Source organism: Sinocyclocheilus grahami, unplaced genomic scaffold (genome assembly GCF_001515645.1).
Source record: "Sinocyclocheilus grahami isolate Dianchi unplaced genomic scaffold, SAMN03320097.WGS_v1.1 scaffold368.1, whole genome shotgun sequence".
Taxonomy (NCBI): Eukaryota; Metazoa; Chordata; class Actinopteri; order Cypriniformes; family Cyprinidae; genus Sinocyclocheilus; species Sinocyclocheilus grahami.
The window spans coordinates 582115-602651 of NW_015505547.1; the positions used below are offsets into that span (position 1 = coordinate 582115).

At 35.1% G+C, this 20537-nt stretch overlaps 1 protein-coding gene across 3 annotated transcripts; it reads right to left on the reverse strand.

The window, feature by feature from the left end:
* Positions 1-553: 553 nt before the first annotated feature.
* LOC107549319 (uncharacterized) lies at positions 554-17029 on the reverse strand. 3 transcript variants are annotated; one of them, XM_016230365.1, is made up of 8 exons: positions 16895-17029; positions 7052-7144; positions 6435-6535; positions 6232-6312; positions 2921-3041; positions 1833-1885; positions 1371-1520; positions 554-1263 (listed from the first exon to the last, which is right to left on the reverse strand). In XM_016230365.1, exons 1-8 carry the CDS (start codon positions 16992-16994, stop codon positions 1087-1089), a joined length of 876 nt encoding a protein of 291 aa, XP_016085851.1. In that variant the 5' UTR covers positions 16995-17029; the 3' UTR covers positions 554-1086. The 3 variants fall into 3 exon arrangements, with proteins under 3 accessions (XP_016085851.1, XP_016085849.1, XP_016085852.1); XM_016230363.1 differs by having other exon boundaries at positions 6435-6586; XM_016230366.1 differs by lacking the exons at positions 7052-7144; positions 16895-17029 and adding an exon at positions 6821-6950 and having other exon boundaries at positions 6435-6586.
* Between the last annotated feature and the right edge of the window lie 3508 nt (positions 17030-20537).

Genomic DNA, 20537 nt, shown 5'->3' on the forward strand with positions numbered 1-20537 from the left:
CGAAATTGAGATTTATACATCATCTGAAAGCTGAATAAATAAGCTTTCCATTGATGTATGGTTTGTTATGGTTGGACAATATTTGGCTGAGATCTGGAATCTGAGGGTGAAAAAAACCCAAACAAAATATTGAGGAAGTCGCCTTTAAAGTTGTCCAAATGAAGTTCTTAGCAATGCATATTACTAATCAAAAATTAAGTGTTAATATATTATACATATTAAATATTATACAGTAGGAAATTTACAAAATATCTTCATGGAACATGATCTTTACTTAATATCCTAATGATTTTTTGGGGAAAAAAAAAATCAATAATTTTGACCCATACAATATTTTTTTGGCTATTGCTACAAATATACCCCAGCGACTTAAAACAATTTTATAGCATTTAATAATCAAAGTTAATGTTAATTCATAAGTATAGCATTGTTCATTCATTCATATTCTTTCATAATACATTAATGCTCATTTATACAACTTGATACGTTAAAAAATGTATTATGTTGTATATATAGAAATTGGCATCATCATAGATTAATAAATGCTGTAAAATTATTGTTCATTGTTATTTTGTAATCGCTAACACATTAATGTTAACCAACATGCTAGTAACCACCAACACTATGTAGAGCAGCAGTTGTAGACTTGAGAATGCTTTTCTAGTATGAATACTGTACATACTTCAGATTTTGGCTCATCTAAACGTACTGTATAATACAAATCCTATTCATTATATGCAGCTTACGAATTCCTTAAGCATGGAAGATCTCAAGAGAAGTTTTGCACTGGTGGAGTCCAAACATATTTGAAAGTGTAAATGTTTGTGTATAATTGATGTGGTTTCTGAATTGTTATTCATCAGCTAACATTTCAGGCTCAACTGGAACAGATTTGGTTCTTTTATCTAAAAGGCTGCCCAGCAATCAGTCTTTTCACATAAGTTTCTCGTACTTTCATCACTGTTTTTCTCAACATCATCTCCGTTACAGTTTTTATCATCACAGCTAATGCAGTTGTGCATGATAACCCATGATGTTTGTTTACTCTTCACGTTGGTCAATGGATTAATGTTGACTCCGAATCGCTTACATCGGAGTATCGGCCACTTGTATTTGGGTGGCGGAGTGTCCATTGTTGGGGGGAGATTCTGGAGACTCTCCATTGATGATAGGCTTGTCCAAAGGCTGCTGTTGAGGCAGAGGAGCCACAGACAGCAGTGTGTTGCCTTGGTTCTCTTGATCCACTTGAAAGGAGTCCTCAGCCTTGATTGGGACGAGACATTGGATAGATATGCTGAGCATTGATCCTACCTCAACCCTAATACTATTGATTCATTTGGAATGTGCAGTGATTAGATGGTCACACTCACCAGTCGTAGCCCTTTCGATTGTCCTCGATTTGTCTTTAGAAGGTATCCAGCAATTAGCAAAGCAGCAAGAAGCAAACCCGTTATCAGAAGAGAGATCAGGACAATTTTAGAGTGCTGGCCCATTCGGGACACCGCCTCCTCTACTTCCACCTAGACACAGACCAATTCCAAAATATGTTAGCTTTGTGTTACAATATTGTGTGAATTACGTGGAATTAGGTTTGTGTGAAGTGTCAAAGAGTGTGTTAATCTGATTTGTCAGCACAGCTGTTTACCCTTATAATGAGTTACAGTCGTACCTCACCCAAACTTAACCCCTTAACTAAACCGCATAGTAAAATAGGCAGTGTTTCTGATTCAGGGGCCTAATAGGGTGTGTATTATTGATATGGACGGTCTATTTTTGTTTTCTTTTTCACTCCGCTTACTTCATTACATGACAAAGTTTTCAGCGTTGCTGACCTTATCGGTGATGTTGTCGTTGTTGAACTTCCCAGCCATTCCTTCAGGATCAGCTGAATAAATACAAAATATATGAAATAATGACAGATTTTATTCTGATTGTTCACAGCACTGGAATATTTAACATACACCCATATTAGTCACTTATTGATTTATATTTGTATTTTTGGCAATAAATTTAGTCTGCAGAGAATTTTTAAATTCCAGTTCAATTTCTGAATTTGAAGTGAGATGTAGACAGTATGTAGAAGTTTTATAGTCTGAATATGTAAAAATGAATTGAAATTCAAAGAAATTCAATGGCAATTTTTTAACTAGTATAATAAGATATATGTGACCCTGGACCACAAAACCAGTCATAAGGGTCCATTTTTCGAAATTGAGATATATATAATCTGAAAGCTGAATAAATAAGCTTTCCATTGATGTATGGTTTGTTATGGTTGGACAATATTTGGCTGAGATCTGGAATCTGAGGGTGAAAAAAACCCAAACAAAATATTGAGGAAGTCGCCTTTAAAGTTGTCCAAATGAAGTTCTTAGCAATGCATATTACTAATCAAAAATTAAGTGTTAATATATTATACATATTAAATATTATACAGTAGGAAATTTACAAAATATCTTCATGGAACATGATCTTTACTTAATATCCTAATGATTTTTTGGGGAAAAAAAAAATCAATAATTTTGACCCATACAATATTTTTTTGGCTATTGCTACAAATATACCCCAGCGACTTAAGACTGGTTTTGTGCTCCAGGGTCACATATGTTGAATGTTGGCTTTAAAATAATTTAAGTTTGATGGTTTATTAGACAGATAGATGGTTGTTTGAAATGTCATCTCTATTGTATTTCATATCCATAATATTAGATTTATATATCTTATCATATTTAATAAAATATCCTTTTTTATTTGGTCGGGTGGGCCTATATCAAGTCAAATTCACAAGCATGAATTTTAATTAACTGATATTTTAATCTGGTGGTTTTATGACATTGATAGCAGTGTTTTTGCTGTACATTTTCTATATTCGACAAATATAAAACAAGCAAATAAATAATAAAAAGAAGACAACACAAACCTTCAATGCTGTCTCCATAAACAATGATCTCATCCGTGTTGTCTTCCTGATAGATTTCAAGTTTGCAGTCTTCACCGCACAGATGTTCTAGAACACTCTGTATCCTGACTTTAGTCTCTTCCTATTGGATGAAAGAGTTTTTGACTACGTGTAGGACACTTTTGAATGCATATACAGTATATGTATGTATACTGTATGTGTGTGGTTATTTAACATGTAAACATGATGAAAAGAAAGCAGAGTGATGCATTAAGCCTTACTCTCTTTTTCTCCCCTTTCTTTCTCTCAATCTCTCATATTTCTTTCTTTCCTGGAATGTGGTGTAATATGACGCCTGTATGTTCAGGTTTTCTCTCTTAGCAACAGCCTCCCCTTCCACTCAATCACAGTTCTCCAAGGGACCATTGGCGAATAGAAGAATTCCCATTTTGATCATAATCCTTATGATTAACTCTAGAATAATATCAAAATACTAAAATCGATAGTTATGTTGCTAATAAACTGAGCAAACTTTCAAAAATTAAAAGTAATGTATAAATGCTACAATATATAAATAAGACAGAAACAGTTTAACTTACATAATTTTCCTTCACTTGCTAAACAATTGATTTTCTTTTTTGTTAAAATAAGTGTCAAATTTGTTCTGAATTTTATGTATTATGCAAGTCATTCATGATGTCTTTTTTTCTATTTTACTACTAGTAATAGATACTTTATTCTATTGAGACTCTTTACTGGCTCTGAAACTAAACCTAGAGGCCTGACTGTGCGTCTTGGCAGAGTTCCTGGCATGAATGCCGAACTGCCGCCGCCCATAGCGTGTAATGGAATGCCATTGATGTGCAGGCCACAAGGACACTTGTGTGACCCATCTATGATGGGTCCACCCAGCGAGACCTTAGCTTAGCACATAGCATAACACACTTTTTAGGGTCTCTATAGGATGACTTGTAAAAAGACTTAAACATCTTGTATAAAGTCATAGTTGGCAAAAGGAAGACACGCTTAGCAGTCTCTCTATTGTTTTGTCTGTGACTAAAGGCTCTGTTTTTATTGTAGATTATGCTGATCACACTTTAGTGCGGGTTTTCTGAAATTTAAAGGTGTGTGGGTATGTCTGAGTGATTGCTAATTGGTGATTCTCATGAAAACATGTGGTCACATTACACTCCAGATATTTTTTGTAATTTCCACTGTTCTCAAAGACAATATTTATTACTATAATAGTTTTTTTTATAATTATGATTTTTTTTTACATTAATGCAATACTTGTTTTTGTTTAAAACAGTATACAGTACATTAATGCAACAAATGATGCCATTATGTGTCCAAGTGCTTTACAATTTAAATATAATTTTTTTAAAGGGGTCATATGATGCAATTTAAATGTTTCCTTTCTCTTTGAAGTGTTACAAGCTCTTGGTGCATAAAGAAGATCTGCAAAGTTCTCAAATCCAAAGAGATATTTTTTATAAAAGTTAAGAGTCAACCACGCCTACCTAAAACGGCTCATTCTAACACGGCCCCACATGTCTACGTCACGATGTGGGAAGATTTGCATAACGACCGCCCAAATGTTCACGCAAAGAAAGAAGGCGTAACTTTTATTCTCGCTGTAGTATTGTTGCTGCCGCCATGTCTTGAGCTGATCCGTGCTGGTCGCTGAGGGAATACATCAACTTCACGCTGTGGATCGCCGGATCGGCTTTCACCGTGGACGAAGCGGAGTCCAGCCCGAGGTCGTTACATGTGGTTGCCGCAAGCCCGCCGGCCGCTCCTTCGTCGAATCCGCCGGACACGCCGTTCTCAAGCCCACCTGCCGCCGCTCACTCAAGCCGCCAGCCTCCGCTCACTCTAGCCCGTTGTGTGTTTCGTTGTGAAAGCAAAACTACTTTGTTTGGCCTTCCAAAAGAGGACACGACTAGAAATCAGTGGTTAAGTTGTATTTACAACACTGTTCCAGAACAGTTCAACCCAAATATTATTTTGTGTGCAGCACATTTTATGGAGGACTGTTTCCTGATCCTGGGAGAGTAGACTACAATGCCGGCTGTTCTGACTCACAGACTGTAAGTATGTTTTTGTAAGTATGTTTTCATACTTTTCACAGTATGTATGATTTGCCACTGATGATTCAAAACAGGAGTTTTGAGCAGTGTAGAGTAGCGCTTGTTTGTCATTTCTCCGATCACAAATGCAGACATGGTTTTATGTTAACGCAATGCATAAAAAGACAGTATAAGTCATTATAATCAGTAATTATGTCCCCACTGGATGCTACAAATGCCTATTTTATAATAGGTTTTAATGTTTTTGTCTCGTCGCTCTGGCCGGACAGGGCATCACAGTATGGTAAGGGGCGTAAAATTTCCGTCACACGCTTGAGGTATTCAGCCAATCACAGTGCACTGGATAGCTGGCCAATCAGAGCACACCTTGCTTTTCAGACCGATGAGCTTTGTAAAAATCGACACGTTTCAGAAAGGCGGGGTATAGAGGAGAAACAATAATGTACAGTATGTGGAAAATAATGTGTTTTTTGAACTTTTAAACCGCATAAACACATTTCATTAAACCAAATACACAAAATAATGTTCTTTTTAGCAGCATCATATGACCCCTTTAACATTTTTGTAAGTATATAATATTGTACAATTTAATATATTTTATGGCTTTATGGTAATGAGAATTTGGGGAAAGTGCTTAACTGTCATGAATATAACAATACAATGCAAAAATGTTATGTGTCACGTGTCACTTGGAGCAAGGAAACGAGGAGACACAGGAGTTGCTCAAAACCAACAGTCTTTTAATGCAACAATACGGAATAGAGTCTGACATTATGGTAATAAAAATTGCTTTCATTGATTTAAGCAAAATGCCATTTATGTTTTTTTTTTAGGGTGAAATATTCACAATAGTAATCTAAAATAATATAATGTAGGTTATCAAATTAGGCTCTGGGCTTTGGAAATGTTAAATAATAATAAAACAATCTAAAATATTTTTTACTTAAAAATTTTATTTTTATTTTTAATAATCATGTGTTCTGCACAATGTGGGTGCAGATAGGCTACTCGCAACCTTGTTACTTGGATGAAATTTTTTAAGAATCATTTTGAGTACTACTGGTGTGTTTTGGTCTCTATAGTTTAACTAAAGCTTAGGTGAGTTTTCCAACTCTCTACCTAATTTCAACCCCCTTTAAAACTAGCCAGAAGGGATCTAGAATCAGCACTGCTACTATTATATAATATTATTTCCCCAGATTCTGCCCAATTATCACAGGATAAATCCAGACCAGTACTTACACATGTGGAGGAGGCCTTTAGTTTCAGCAGCACATCATATTTGTATCGCACCGGTATCTTATCCACGCAGACCACATTGACCTGCAAAATAAACACAAATAAAGGACTAGAAGTCTTCTTAATCATACACATAATGGATGGAGCTTGACAAATAATGAATTCTTTGATGATGTTTTCTGAAGTACAGTACGGAGTGTCCCCACCTTAGAAGTGACACTGTTTTTTTCAGGTGGGTTTGGGTCGGTCTGATCTGGGGTCTTTGTTTCAGGTTTAGTTGACTCAGTGGTCTCAGGTTGTGTCGTCTCTGAATCAGGTGACATGGTGGGTAAAATTAAAATCTGGATCTGGGGATCTTCTGTGTGAGAAATATACTTGTAATTACTTGTCCAAGTGTTGTGGTCATTGTCAGAAAGAGTTGTTTTTCTCATACAGTTTAATTTTGAATGTGAAGAACATGGTCATAGTTTAGTGAGGTAAATTCTACTTTTTAGACTTACACATGGATTAATTATATAACATCTAATCCAAACCAAACTTGAATTGTAATGTCATTTAAAACAACAACATCACCTGTTTTGGTCATAAATACCTAGATATTTTTCTTGCTTTTTTGCTGGCTCATGTTGTGTAAGTTAATCAGCTCAAAACTCAAGGGAAAACAAAGGAAAAGGAATTAAAAGTGATTCATGTTTTTAATTACAGAGAAGGCAGAGAAGATATTATGTCCAAATAGCACCTTTATTAATCCATTAATGTATTAATGTTTAATTTATTCCTTTGCTGAGTTTAGCATGGATTATTTTCCTTTTTTTTTTTTTACCTTTGCTGTGCACCTTTGCTGTTGGAAGGAGTGGATCACCATCCCCACGGATGATTCTGTCCGAAACGTCATACACATCATCACAAATCACAGCTGAAATTTAAGGTAAATGTTATCAGGGCGGCTCATTCAAACTAACTGCATTCAAAGTGTCATGATATTAAGTTGTGATACTCTAACTTTAATATTTCTCAAACATTCAGTCTTTGTTTGGCAGATAATAAAATGAGCAAAAGATACACAATAGGCGTGCACTGAAGGAGGGATCTTGGCAAGAAATGAATAGGTCTGTTCTGCAGGGATGCATTAAATTGCTCAAAAGAGCAGTAAAAGACTTTTACATTGTTACAAAAAACTATTTCAAGTAAATGCTGTTCTTTCGAACTTTATATTCTTAAAATACCCTGAAAAAAATATTGCAGCATAACTGTTTTCAACATTGAAAATAATGAAAAATGAGCAAATTAGCATATTAGAATGATTTCTGAAGGATCACGTGACACTGGTGACTGAGTATTGAGTGTAAGAGTATTGATGCTGATTTGTAATGATATGTCACAATATCACTGTTTTAATGGTGATTTGGATTAAATAAATGCATCCTTGGTGTGCATAAGAGACTTCTTTCAAAAACATTAAAAAATCTTACTATCCCCTTGGTTAGGCACCACTCACATATTTTATTTGGAAATGTGTCTAGTTAGATAAAATTATTAGAATGAATAAGCCTTAACTGAGCTGTAAATCATCAATGTTGTGTTGTTTAAAATCTTGTCACGATATTATTGCATTGGCAGTGTTCCATAGACTCAAATCCAATTAGCATTTCAGTTAAATTTTTTTCTCTGTTTCCCGCCTCTATTTAATTGAGCTGTTTTCTGTCTTCATCACCCACAATCATTGTAGTGTATGAGTTAAAAACTTGTGTTAGAGCCAACACGTTGCGCCATAGAGCTTATGTGGGCGAGGTGCGCTTGAATCTGTCTGGCAAACATTTTTCTTATTCTGTCCTATCTCCTATGCTTCCTTTAAAATGTTGCTGGTGCTGTAGTTGATGAAGCTTACAAAACTCAATCTTTGAAATCAGAGGAATGTTTAGCATTTGCTTAGCGTGCTTAACTCTGGTTCAAGTCGATTAAATTGCATAATGTTTTTCAGAGCCAGAGGAATGAACACTGACCTAATTTCTGAACAGCTCTGCCAAGGGCTGCACCGATTCGAATCAATGAGTTAAATGTCCTGTGTGTAATTAATAGACTAATTGAGCATGGTTACATCAGCACAGACTGAGCTAATACAACCGTAACCTCACTCCTCCTCCCTGCTACAAGAGGTCCTGACCTCTGACCCCATCCCTGCCTCAACACACTCCCCTCAGTCAGAGGTTAAAAAGAAAAGAATAGTCAAAGAAAAGGAGGCAGGGAGATGGAAAGAGGAAATAAAAGACTCATATTTATGTCTTTCTGGAGCCATTTCTCATTTGCACATGAATTATGTGCTGAAAAATGTGATTTATGTGATTTTCTGCTAGAGATGTTTTGAATAAAGGAGTGATTCTATTTTAAAGAGAGATCTTTTTCTGTCTTCGGTCATGTGTCAGCGCTCAGCATGATACACATGAAACCTAAAGCGAGACAGTACTGAGTCAGATCACTGTCAGAATGATTTAGTGTGCTCTAAGACATCCGTTCCATCATTATAATGAAACGATTATTTAGCATTATTTGCATAATTCTCTTGAGCATGCAGCAAACTATTCTCAAGTTCACCAGTCTAATTAATTCTAATGGATCTTTTGATTGGTCATACACCAAATTTTTGGAAGTCAGCAAATGAGATTTCCCATGTTTTTATTTTGCCTGTAAATTAAATAGCCATGAGAAGTAATGATATGATATGATATGGTAGCGTTTGTCTCTTGGATGAATCTCTTCTGCTTGTATTATTATATTTATAAGTCAGGATAAAGCATATGTAACTGTATCCTGATGCTAGCATCTAGATTTTTCCATGCTTCAGCGTTTCACAGGGAAATTCATTAAAGAATGAATTGGGTTTATTTGCATGCGCTTCTTTGTTTTGACCAAAAAAGTGATGCAAATCCGTAGTATTTTGTAAATTAGATTTATAAGCAAGATTATGTAGCTTCTCAAGAATAATAGCCTACATTCCACTTCTGTGTAATACACTTTCCAATGTATGAGTAACTGGCTGATTAATGAAAAGATTTAAACCAGAGAATTTATAGGTACTAAAACAGTAAATTGTTTGTCATCAAAACTCTGTCACTTGCAAGACATTTTATTAGTATTGCTGACTAAAGAAATGTATAATATTTCTCTTGTCTACTGACATTCAAATGAACTAGCTAGGGTTTGCTGTGGATATTATCCTTACAAATATTGCTTTCATTATTATCCTTAGAATCCGTGTGAATCCCTTATTTGCTTTTTGCATGTTTCTAAAAGAAAAAAGCACAAATGTGATTTAATATCTGGTTAATATCTCTTTAATATCTCAGTTATGTCTCCTTGCCAGCAATGAGATTAAATGAAGAGCCAATGGAGACTTTTACCTTCTTGTCTTGAGAGAAAGAACCCAGTCTCTAGACCTTCAGAAGAGATATTAATAGCATCTCAAACTGTGGTCAGGTTTGCCATGAGTTTTCAGTATAACCTTTCAATATGAAAATTAGAGTTTTTATAACTCTACCGTATAGCAGCTGTATATTCTAGCTGCATGCCAGCAGTTGTTTAAATTATTTCTATGTTTAGGACTCCTGAGCTATGAAAGAGCGTTTCTGACGTTACAGATTAATTCATGCAAAGGGTTTTGTTTCCATCACCATTAGCTGAAGTCACCAGATGGGCATATTAAAATCTTGTTTTCTCCTCCGCCTCTACTCCAGAGTCCACCCTCCTGCTTCTCTGAGCCCCTCGTTCCTAGCATGACCTCACCTCAGCGGTATTCACTCATTCACTCGCTCCCCCTGCATGGGATCCTACCAGCCTGATACGACTTTGTTTATTTCCCTTCCTATAAATTGGTTAAACGGAGACAGTGTGTGTGGTATCAGGCGTGTGTGTGTCTGGTATTTCAGAGGTGTATTGTTTTGATGGTTTAATTAAATTTAGAGGCACTTGCAAACAGAGCAACTGCACGAATGTCTTATTAACCAACACAGATGTAATGATGCCTATGGTTTTTTTTTTTTTTTTTTTTTTAAGATTTGCATTGCATAGTGGACAGCATGCTGAACTAAAACATTTTATTAGGTATCTTTCAGTGCATAGATAAAGAGATAACCCTAAACTGACCCTTGGCTGGAATCATTTGCTCTGCTTCACTTCCTTCCATCATTCCTGTAAACTGACAGACAGATGGGTTTTAATGAAGTTTATCTTTTAGCCGTTCTGATAAAGCACAACCTGTTTTTATTCAGAAAAAATATATATATACCAATGACCTCTTTTGAACAGTAATGCAAAAAAAGAGGAAAACAGAGAAAAAAATGGGAATCACAGAAGAACATTATAGTTTCTTTCAAAACCATCCAAATACTGGTGCTTTAAAGTGCCCAGAAGCCAAAATTCTGATCTAAAAACTTAGAAAGTAACAACAATAATTAATTGTCTCCATATAGCCAACTGATCTTATATTTTGTTTTCTTGATAATAAGAGGGTTCTTAGACTATTGAAGGGCAAACGAAGAGTGTGGAGGATAAAACTGAGATGGCATGCTAACAATGAATTTCACTGCAGTTTATAACACACTTGCCCATCACAGCTGTTGTCCTGTGCTATAGAAAGCATACTGAATCTGGAGGTGACAGCAACTTAATATACAGTACACTTTGCCTTTGTTGTCGGTTACTTGTGGACCCTTGTGGAAGGCTCATTACATCTTTGGTGTTGTTTTCTACACTACTATGACTTGTGTCTGGTATTGATTGTTCAGTGAATTTCTTGTTGAATGATTGCTGTATGTTTTTCCATTGTATAACGAAAGCGATTGCTTTACTTGTAATTTTACGTATATTTGTAGGACAGGTATTAGACATTTTGTCTAGACATTATATAAAAATAGATAATATTATAGCTTTTTGCAGCAATAGAAAAATACATAAATTATTATTTTATATATAATGCATACATTAAAAGAACAGTAAAAGAGCAACTTCTGAGCATTGGTAGTTGTACCAACAAACTACTGTACACTGAACTGAATCTTGTACAAACTATTTGAAAGCATTAAAGACTTTGCACCCGAAGGCACTACATAGTTCAGTAGATGACAGAATAAATTAAACCATATCAGTAGCTCTGTTATAACAGTGGCCTGTATGGAGGGAAGGCACAATAGAGCCCATTACTCAAAGAATCATATGAAAGCATGGCTCCAGTTTGCCAGAAGGGATATTAGTAACTCAGTTGTGATGTGAAAAAAGATTTTGTGCTCACATGAGAACAAGAATGAGCCTTTTCTTCAAATTTAATGCATCTCAAAACACACCATAGTGAGTGGTAGAGACGTGTTAGCATCAGGGTCACAGGGAATGAATATCTGGCTACAATAGAGGCAAAAATGGGACGATTAAAGAAAACCTTTAGCCAAATTAAAGGAATAGTCCACCCAAAAAATGAAAATTCTGTCTTTTACTCATGAGTTTTTAATTAAAAATTTCTTTGTAAAATTTTGTGACAGTACTGATTGTATTTCTCTTCTTTCTGTACAATCGTTTCTAAGTATGCACATCTGTGTTCATCAGAAAGAGAAACATCTTTTTACTAAATGTGTTTGTTTGAAGGTGAAAAGTTGACGTCAATAGTTGGCCACACAAACAAAAACACGTGTAGACCAATTCACTCAGGCACTTGCACCACCCCCAACATTACAAATGAGCCTCTTACAACCATAGGGAACGCTTCTACAACCCCCTTCCACACAGATGTTATATCTATCTGCCCCCATCCCCCCTATTCCTCAACTCGTCTTCACCCCATTCCCTCCATATTTCCCATCACATAACAGGAAGTTACATCTCTTATTCTCTTACTATCCCTGCCTTTCCCTCAAAGCCTCTGGGAATTTCCAGTCATGAAATGTTTCATCATTCCAACCCCAGGAATACCTGAATAACAGGATAGGATGGATTCCTTTTAAGTTGTAGGGAAGAAGGAATGATAACGGAACCAATCATGCGAGGAAAGAAAGACAGAAGGGGTGTGGGTGTCAATAAAGTGGTATGTATTTGTTCTACATCTGTACTGTGATCCTCGAGGCTGCTCACGCTGCTTGGTGAGGTCCCACGTCGCGGTTTCTCTTGGAGCTGACAGCCCTCTCGCTACATCATGCCCTGCTTCACACTTGATAACACTGACAGTTCTTCAGCTGCTATGAGAGATCAGCTTTACTACAGCAGATGCACAAGCATATGCCTCCAACCCCCCTCTCAAGTACATCTGTCGCTTTTGCCTATCAAAGGCAAAGAATATGTCCTCAATTCTTGGTCATAAACTAACTTTTTTTTTAGTGACTTGCAATTTTTCCTGGTGGGCAAAAATAAATCCCATAGACTTACATTTGAAGGTGAACCAGAATGCCAACGATTCTTGGGGATTGGCTCTTTTGACTTCATCACTCAAAATCATCCAGAAGACCCTAGCAACCATTTAGAACACCCTAGCAGTCGCTAACCACTTAGAATGTCCTAGCAACCATTAAGAACACCCTAGCAACAATTCAGAACACTCTAGCAGTCACTAACCACTTAGAATGCCCTAGCAACCCTTAAGAACACCATAGCAACCATTCAGAACACCCTAGCAGTTACTAAACACTTAGAATGCCTTAGCAACCACTAAGAAGACCCTAGCAGCCATTCAGAACACTATAGCAGTCACTAACCACTTAGAATGCCCTAGCAACCCTAAAGAACACCCTAGCAACCATTCAGAACACCCTAGCAGTTACTAACCACTTAGAATGCCCTAGCAACCATTAAGGACACCCTAGCAGTCACTAAACACTTATAATGCCTTAGCAACCATTAAGACCCTAGCAACCATTCAGAACACTCTAGCAGTCACTAACCACTTAGAATGCCCTAGCAACCCTAAAGAACACCCTAGCAATCATTCAGAACACCCTAGCAGTTACTAAACACTTAGAATGCCTTAGCAACCATTAAGAAGAACCTAGCAATCATTCAGAACACTCTAGCAGTCACTATCCACTAAGAATGCCCTAGCAACCATTAAGAACACAATATAGCAACCATTGAGAACACCCTAGCAGTCACTAAACACTTAGAATGCTCTAGAAACCACTGAGAACACCTTAGCAGTCACTAAACACTTAGAATGCTCTAGAAACCATTGAGAACACCCTAGCAGTCACTAAACACTTAGAATGCTCTAGAAACCATCGAGAACACCCTAGCAGTCACTAAACACTTAGAGTGCTCTAGAAACCATCGAGAACACCCTAGCAGTCACTAAACACTTAGAGTGCTCTAGAAACCATCGAGAACACCCTAGCAGTCACTAAACACTTAGAGTGCTCTAGAAACCATCGAGAACACCCTAGCAGTCACTAAACACTTAGAGTGCTCTAGAAACCATCGAGAACACCCTAGCAGTCACTAAACACTTAGAGTGCTCTAGAAACCATCGAGAACACCCTAGCAGTCACTAAACACTTAGAGTGCTCTAGAAACCATCGAGAACACCCTAGCAGTCACTAAACACTTAGAATGCTCTAGAAAACACTGAGAACACCTTAGCAAGTGCATAACAATGCTCTCACAACTACCAAAAACACCTTAGCATTAGCTAGGTTTTCAGCAAGTTTTTGAAAGAAGTCTCGTATGCTTACCAAGGCTGTATTTATTTGATCAAACATACAGTAAAAACTGCTGTAATATGAAATATTATTACAATTTAACTGTTGTCTATTTTAGTATATTTTAAAATGTAATTTGTTCTTGTGATGCAAAGCTGCATTTTCAGCGTCATTACTCCAGCCTTCAGAGTCACATGATCCTTCAGAAATCATTCTAATATGCTGATTTAATTCTCATGATATATTTCTTGTTCTTATTGGTATCAATGTTTAGAACACTATTATTGTGGATATTTATGGATTTAAAAAAGCAGCACTTATTATTTGAAATATAAATATTTTGTAACTATGTCTTTACTCAATCTTTTGATCAATTTAATGTGTCCTTGTTGAAAAAAAAAGAAAAGAAGTATCGTATTGACCCCACACTTTTAAAGGTAGTGTATGAAAAAAAAACATTCACCTAGATTAATAAAAGCAATACAAGTATTGTTCATTGCTGGGTCATGATATCCTAAAGTCTACTGTAGATCATCATCTCATCATATTTTTTTTGTCTCTCTGAGGTTGAGAAATCAATGATGGTATAGAACATTCTGTTCAGTTTTGCAATGCTCGACTAAATGATGCCTGGTCGTTTGCTGCTACACTGAGCGTTCCCTTAGGGATGCTGGAATTTGAGACTCAAACAATCCAGTTAAAGGGAAGGAGGAATGTAAGTTTGGACCGCCTTCTCTCTCTCTCTCTCTCCCTCTGTAACAGCATGCCCCCCCGATCTCTGACCCCTCAGCCCCTCTTTTCCTCAAGTGTGGGCCCCACATAGTCTCCACCCATAGAGAGGGCAGCAAACATATGGAGGAAAGACAGACTCTTATGTTTCTAATCAGACACTCCTTGAGCAGCTCAACCCCTTCCCTCTCTGCCAAAGCATCATTATCAGCAGAGCTCTTACCTCTTTAAGCTACAATAACTGAGTTATGGGACTTTAGCCAATGAGAGTGAAAGCTCTTCTTGGTTGTCGGGAGTATGCAAGGGAATGCATGCATTGCCCCAAATGTGCATTGGAAAATAAACATACTTTACTAGTATTTTGACACCTTAATTGATGAAATAATAGATTTGAAATAAAACATTGATATTTCCTCATATTATTGCATGGTTGAGTGTTTTTATATGGCTAAATATCATTTAAATTTTTTATAGCTAAATATCATTTTATGCATGGATTTATAATAGTTAATAGAATTATTTTTTACTTATTTTCTTTACTTAAAATTCAAAATCTACAGTCCAAATCTACATTAAATGTTTATGTAGCTAAATATCATTTTATGCATGGATTTATAATAATTAATAGAATTATTTTTTATTATGGAATATATAAAAAATATGGAATCCATATTTTCTTTACTTAAAATTCAAAATCTACAGTCCAAATCTACATTAAATGTTTATGTAGCTAAATATCATTTTATGCATGGATTTATAATAATTAATAGAATTATTTTTTATTATGGAATATATAAAAAATATGGAATCCATATTTTCTTTACTTAAAATTCAAAATCTACAGTCCAAATCTACATTAAATGTTTATGTAGCTAAATATCATTTTATGCATGGATTTATAATAATTAATAGAATTATTTTTTATTATGGAATATATAAAAAATATGGAATCCATATTTTCTTTACTTAAAATTCAAAATCTACAGTCCAAATCTACAGAATTTAATGAGACGCAAAATTGTAAGTTATTTATAAGTGATTCTAAGTTGAGGTTTATAGCTTATAGTTTAAAACATATTCTTGTTTTAAGCTATAAACCTTAATAAATTATAAAATAAATAAAAGTATCAAATAAATTATCAAATAAATTTAGTTTGATGAAGGCTTAAAATAATAATACAAAAAAATAGAAAATTAAATTTAAGTTTAACTTAAACGTATTTAATGCAATTTTGCTTCTCGAATAAGTTTAGATATTTTAGAAAATATTAATAATTAATAGTGCTGTCAAACGATTAATCGCATCCAAAATAAAAGTTTTGTTTACATAATATATGCGTGTATACTGTGTATATTTATTATGTATATATAAAGACACACACATGCATGTATATATTTAAGAAAAATATGTTATGTTTATATATTAAATATATTTATATAATTCATACAATATAAAATATAAATATATACATGTATATACATGTAAATATTTTCAAAATATATACAGTATGTGTGTGTATTTATCTATACATAATAAATATACACAGTACACATACATATATTATGTAAACAAAAACCTTTATTTTGGATGCAATTAATCGCATATTTAATAATTTGACAGCACTAATAATTCATAAATATAGATTCAGAAAATAATTTGGCACCACTGTATCTGCTATTTGTGGTTTTCCCTGTGCAGCTCTTGTAATGTAAACAGAGTGTTTGTTTCTGTCTCTGACTGAATTTGAAATATGTATTACATCATATGGTCCACAACTTTTGCCGCCCAGGGTCTTCTGAACACCTGGATGCTTCATAGTCCGCCAAATTAACAAAATCCTCTTTATGCCTAATGGAATAACAACAGATGGACTCTTTAATTCAAATACAGACGCACACACGGCCACCTGGTGATATAATATATGCACAGATACACTGTGTGGGAGAGAGCGAATCAATTGATCCCAAGCCATTAACTTGAGAGGAAACTCATCAACTTTATTTACAGCATATTGCTGTGATGCAAAGGGGTGTGGTAGCTTCACAGACAGCGAACTAGCAGAACGGAGTGGAGACGTGCATGCACTATAGCAAGCGCTGAAACTTTTACATTAAAAGTTTTCTTTTTAATAGTTACTAAAAGTTAGGCATAGATAAGACCTCTCAAAGCACAGTGTAAATATAACATGCTTCTCCCTTAACATCTGAAGTAATGCAAAGTTGGGTCCAAACATCTGCAGGAGAACAAAAGTGAAGTAAATTGTACTCACCTTGAAATAAGGCAGCAAAAAAACAGATTAAGAAAGCTACATTTGACGCTTTGTGGCATTTTCTGTGAGTGGCCATCCTGAGCGAACGGTCCTGCAGCATGTGGTGTGACTGTGTGTGAGAGTGGGTGAGGTTTGGGTTTGTTTCACTGTGAGTGTCACACAAGCGATGAAGCCAATGCCTGGGCTCTTATAGATTCATGTGTGGCCCTTCCCCCTCTCTCTTTCACTCGCTGCCTCTCTTTACTTCAGCCATTCCACTCTATTCTATTCTTTTCTTCATTCCCCTGAGCTGTGTTGTAATTATGGAGTATAGTGTCTGTATCCAAAGTAGCTCAAATTGCATGTTTTTAGTCTTTTGAAGTGAAGTTAAGACGGTTAAGACAAAATAGAGACCGCATCAGTGCTCAATTTATCCATTGGCTTGCCGTGATGCCTATACTGAAAACTCACATTGTAAAAAAACATATTATTATAGCTGTCCTGTAACAAAGGAACGAAACGTGTGGATATCTTGTAAGCTGATGTGTATTTTGACTATTTTAAATGTACATAAATCTGTGCAAGGCACTGGAGAAAAACTGAATGTAAACATTGTATTTTATAACTCCTCTTTTCCTCAACTTAAATCTGAAAGTGGATGATAAATGGCTTCTTTTTCCTATTTCAAATAAGCATAGTGTTGTAGGCAGCATTCCAGCAGCAGGTGCACAGAATGAAATGTGTTGTTGCAGTTTCTAGTGTTATGTTAATGCATACTTTCCAGACTCAACAAAGTGCCTCAAGTAATAATACACATATAATAAATCAATTTTTTGTGCTTTTAGAACAATGTTAATATCTTGTGTATGCAAGAATCTGTAGCTACATATTAAGCAAGCATTATTTGTTGTCATTGTTTTACGGGCTGTTTTCATTTAGGTAAAGAAACTAGGACAGCGCTGACCCCTGCTGTTTAAAATTTCACATTTATCCATTTATAGGAGACTGCAGCTCTGAAAACAACCTAAATTTGCAATCAAATACAATATATATATATAATATTAAATATTAAATTCTGAAATGCATGATCAGGTTATGTTTTTGGACTTTAACAACAGTTATGTTTTACTGCTATGAATTAAATATTAATATGCAATACCTACCTCTAACACTTCACAGTATACTTTGTTCATAGGTTTGCTTATTACCTGCTTATACCTTCTACAAAGAGTTATGATCAAAGCATTTGTTTACCCATATTAAAGATATACATCAGCTTTCCCTTTCATTTATAAGGTCTTCCGAATGAGAGGAAATCTCAGGATATTCATGAGCATTCTGAAGCAATTGGGTAATGTTCACTGCTCTTTCTTTCACATCCAAGGCACTCTATGTAGATTTTATCAACTTCGACTGCCTTAATGGCATTTCCTTAGGAAACATAACAACAAGGAAATTGCTGTTAAAAGTTGTGTAAGAGTCTTGTATTAGCCCAAATGGAGAAAATGTCAGAGGAACATATTGCTTGCTTTGAGAGTGATTGTTATAGAACTGGCACCTCAGTTCAGTTGCTTATCTGCACTGTTGCAGTTATAACTCAGGGATGCTGCAGCAATTATAGCTCTAGTGTGGTGTAAGCAAAAATAAAAGTGTCTTATGTACTCATGCCTAAGATTCTTTTGTATATGACTTTGCTGAACCTGTTCAGAACAAATCTGCAAGCTTGTTCTGCGTGTTTGTATCGTACTGTGAGATAGACTCCTCTGTGGTGAAATGTGAAAAAATGAAGGATGAAGTCATCAATATTGAATGTTCCAAGGACATAATTGGTGAGTGGTAATGATCAGGGACGGGTGGACACGCCTGGCCTATCATTTCACTGAAACACCATGAAAGACAGATGTTCCCCTTCACAGCATATAGTCAGACAGAACTACTCTCCTGTGGAACATTTACAGTAAGGTGATCCCAATGTTGTCAGGATCTGTAAGTTGAAGGAATTCTTTTCTTCACCTCTGTCTGTTCAACATGTATTAATATGAAGGAATTTTCCATATTTATTTTTTTGCAGGTGTTTTACCTATATTTTGAATGTTACACTTCATTGCTTTGTGTGTTAGGAAATGGATAATGTCCTTTATATATATATATATATATATATATATTAATCGCGATTAATCGCATCCAAAATAAAAGTTTTTGTTGTTCACATAATATATGTGTGTGTATACTGTGTATATTTATTATGTATATGTAAATACAAACACATGCATCTATATATTTAAGAAAAATATGTTGTTTATATATTAAATATATATTTTTATATAAAATAAAACATAAGAATATAAATATATAAATGTATATACCTGTAAATATTTTCAAAATATATACTGTATGTATGTGTATTTATATATACATAATAAATATACACAATACACATACATATATTTTGTAAACAAAAACTTATTTTGAGTGTGATTAATCGTATATAGGTATATATACTGTATGTATATGTGTGTTCCTCAGGAATAAAAGTGATAAAAACGTATTATGATCGATAACATATACATATTATGACTATGATACTGTATAATCTCAGCATCTCAATCTGTTGTGTGATAATCAGAGCCATTTAGTTGTTTCTCTATGGCTTGGGGAGTTACTATTTGTGTCATTTTATATTTTTTTATTTATTTATTTTTTTGATGTGTGGTCCACACCATCTGTTGTATCCAAATGATACGAATAACATAATACACTGGAGATAAATGAACTGTGGACATCATAGCAGCATTACAACAAACCCGCAGTATACATTTTGGTGAAAGTATCTACACCTCATGCTTATGTGCTGTTTGCAAACAGGTGTTCTGTGGAGCATAAAAATACAATTACTGAAGATTGTTTATCAATGAGCGCTATGTTATTACGAGAAGCTTGGGCAGTTATAATGGAGATTGGTGGCAGAATTTTGAGATAAAACTTACAGGTTGAAAGCTATGCAACTATTGACTATCCTTCAAGAATAATGCTAAATTACAGATTTAAATACTCATTATATATATATATATATATATATATATATATATATATATATATATATAATGTTTTTACCTATTATGGCCAAATTATACCTATTATGGCCAGTAAACTGTTATCTTGCTACCAGCAGTGTTTGTTGCACAGGATGATGGGAAAGTATCTAAAAATCAGTATGATATAATTTATGATGCCACTGGTTTTAATGTAGTCACCTAATGAACATGAGGCTGAATTGAATCCACTATGGATCTGCCAACAATCTGAATGTCTTTAATGATTATTGATGTTGATCTGCTGTATGGCTATAAGGCTATAGTACACCCTTTCTAGCTGTTGTCTAACCAATGCACCGCATCAAGGGTTATGTGTAGACACAAATAACAGTAGAAAATCAATTTACTTAGGAGCTGGTCACAATTTCAGCCCTGCAGTTCACCCCAAGTTATTTAATGCAGTCATTTCCTACAGCCACCGTACTGCACTTTGTTCTTTTTTTTGTCAGTTAATGGTGCAGAAGTAGTTTGTTAATTAAAGTATACACTTTGGCAATAGACACTGTTCAGATGCTGTGCCTCTGGGAGTTAGAATTTTACTCTAGGATGTAAGTGATCAATTAGTTCAA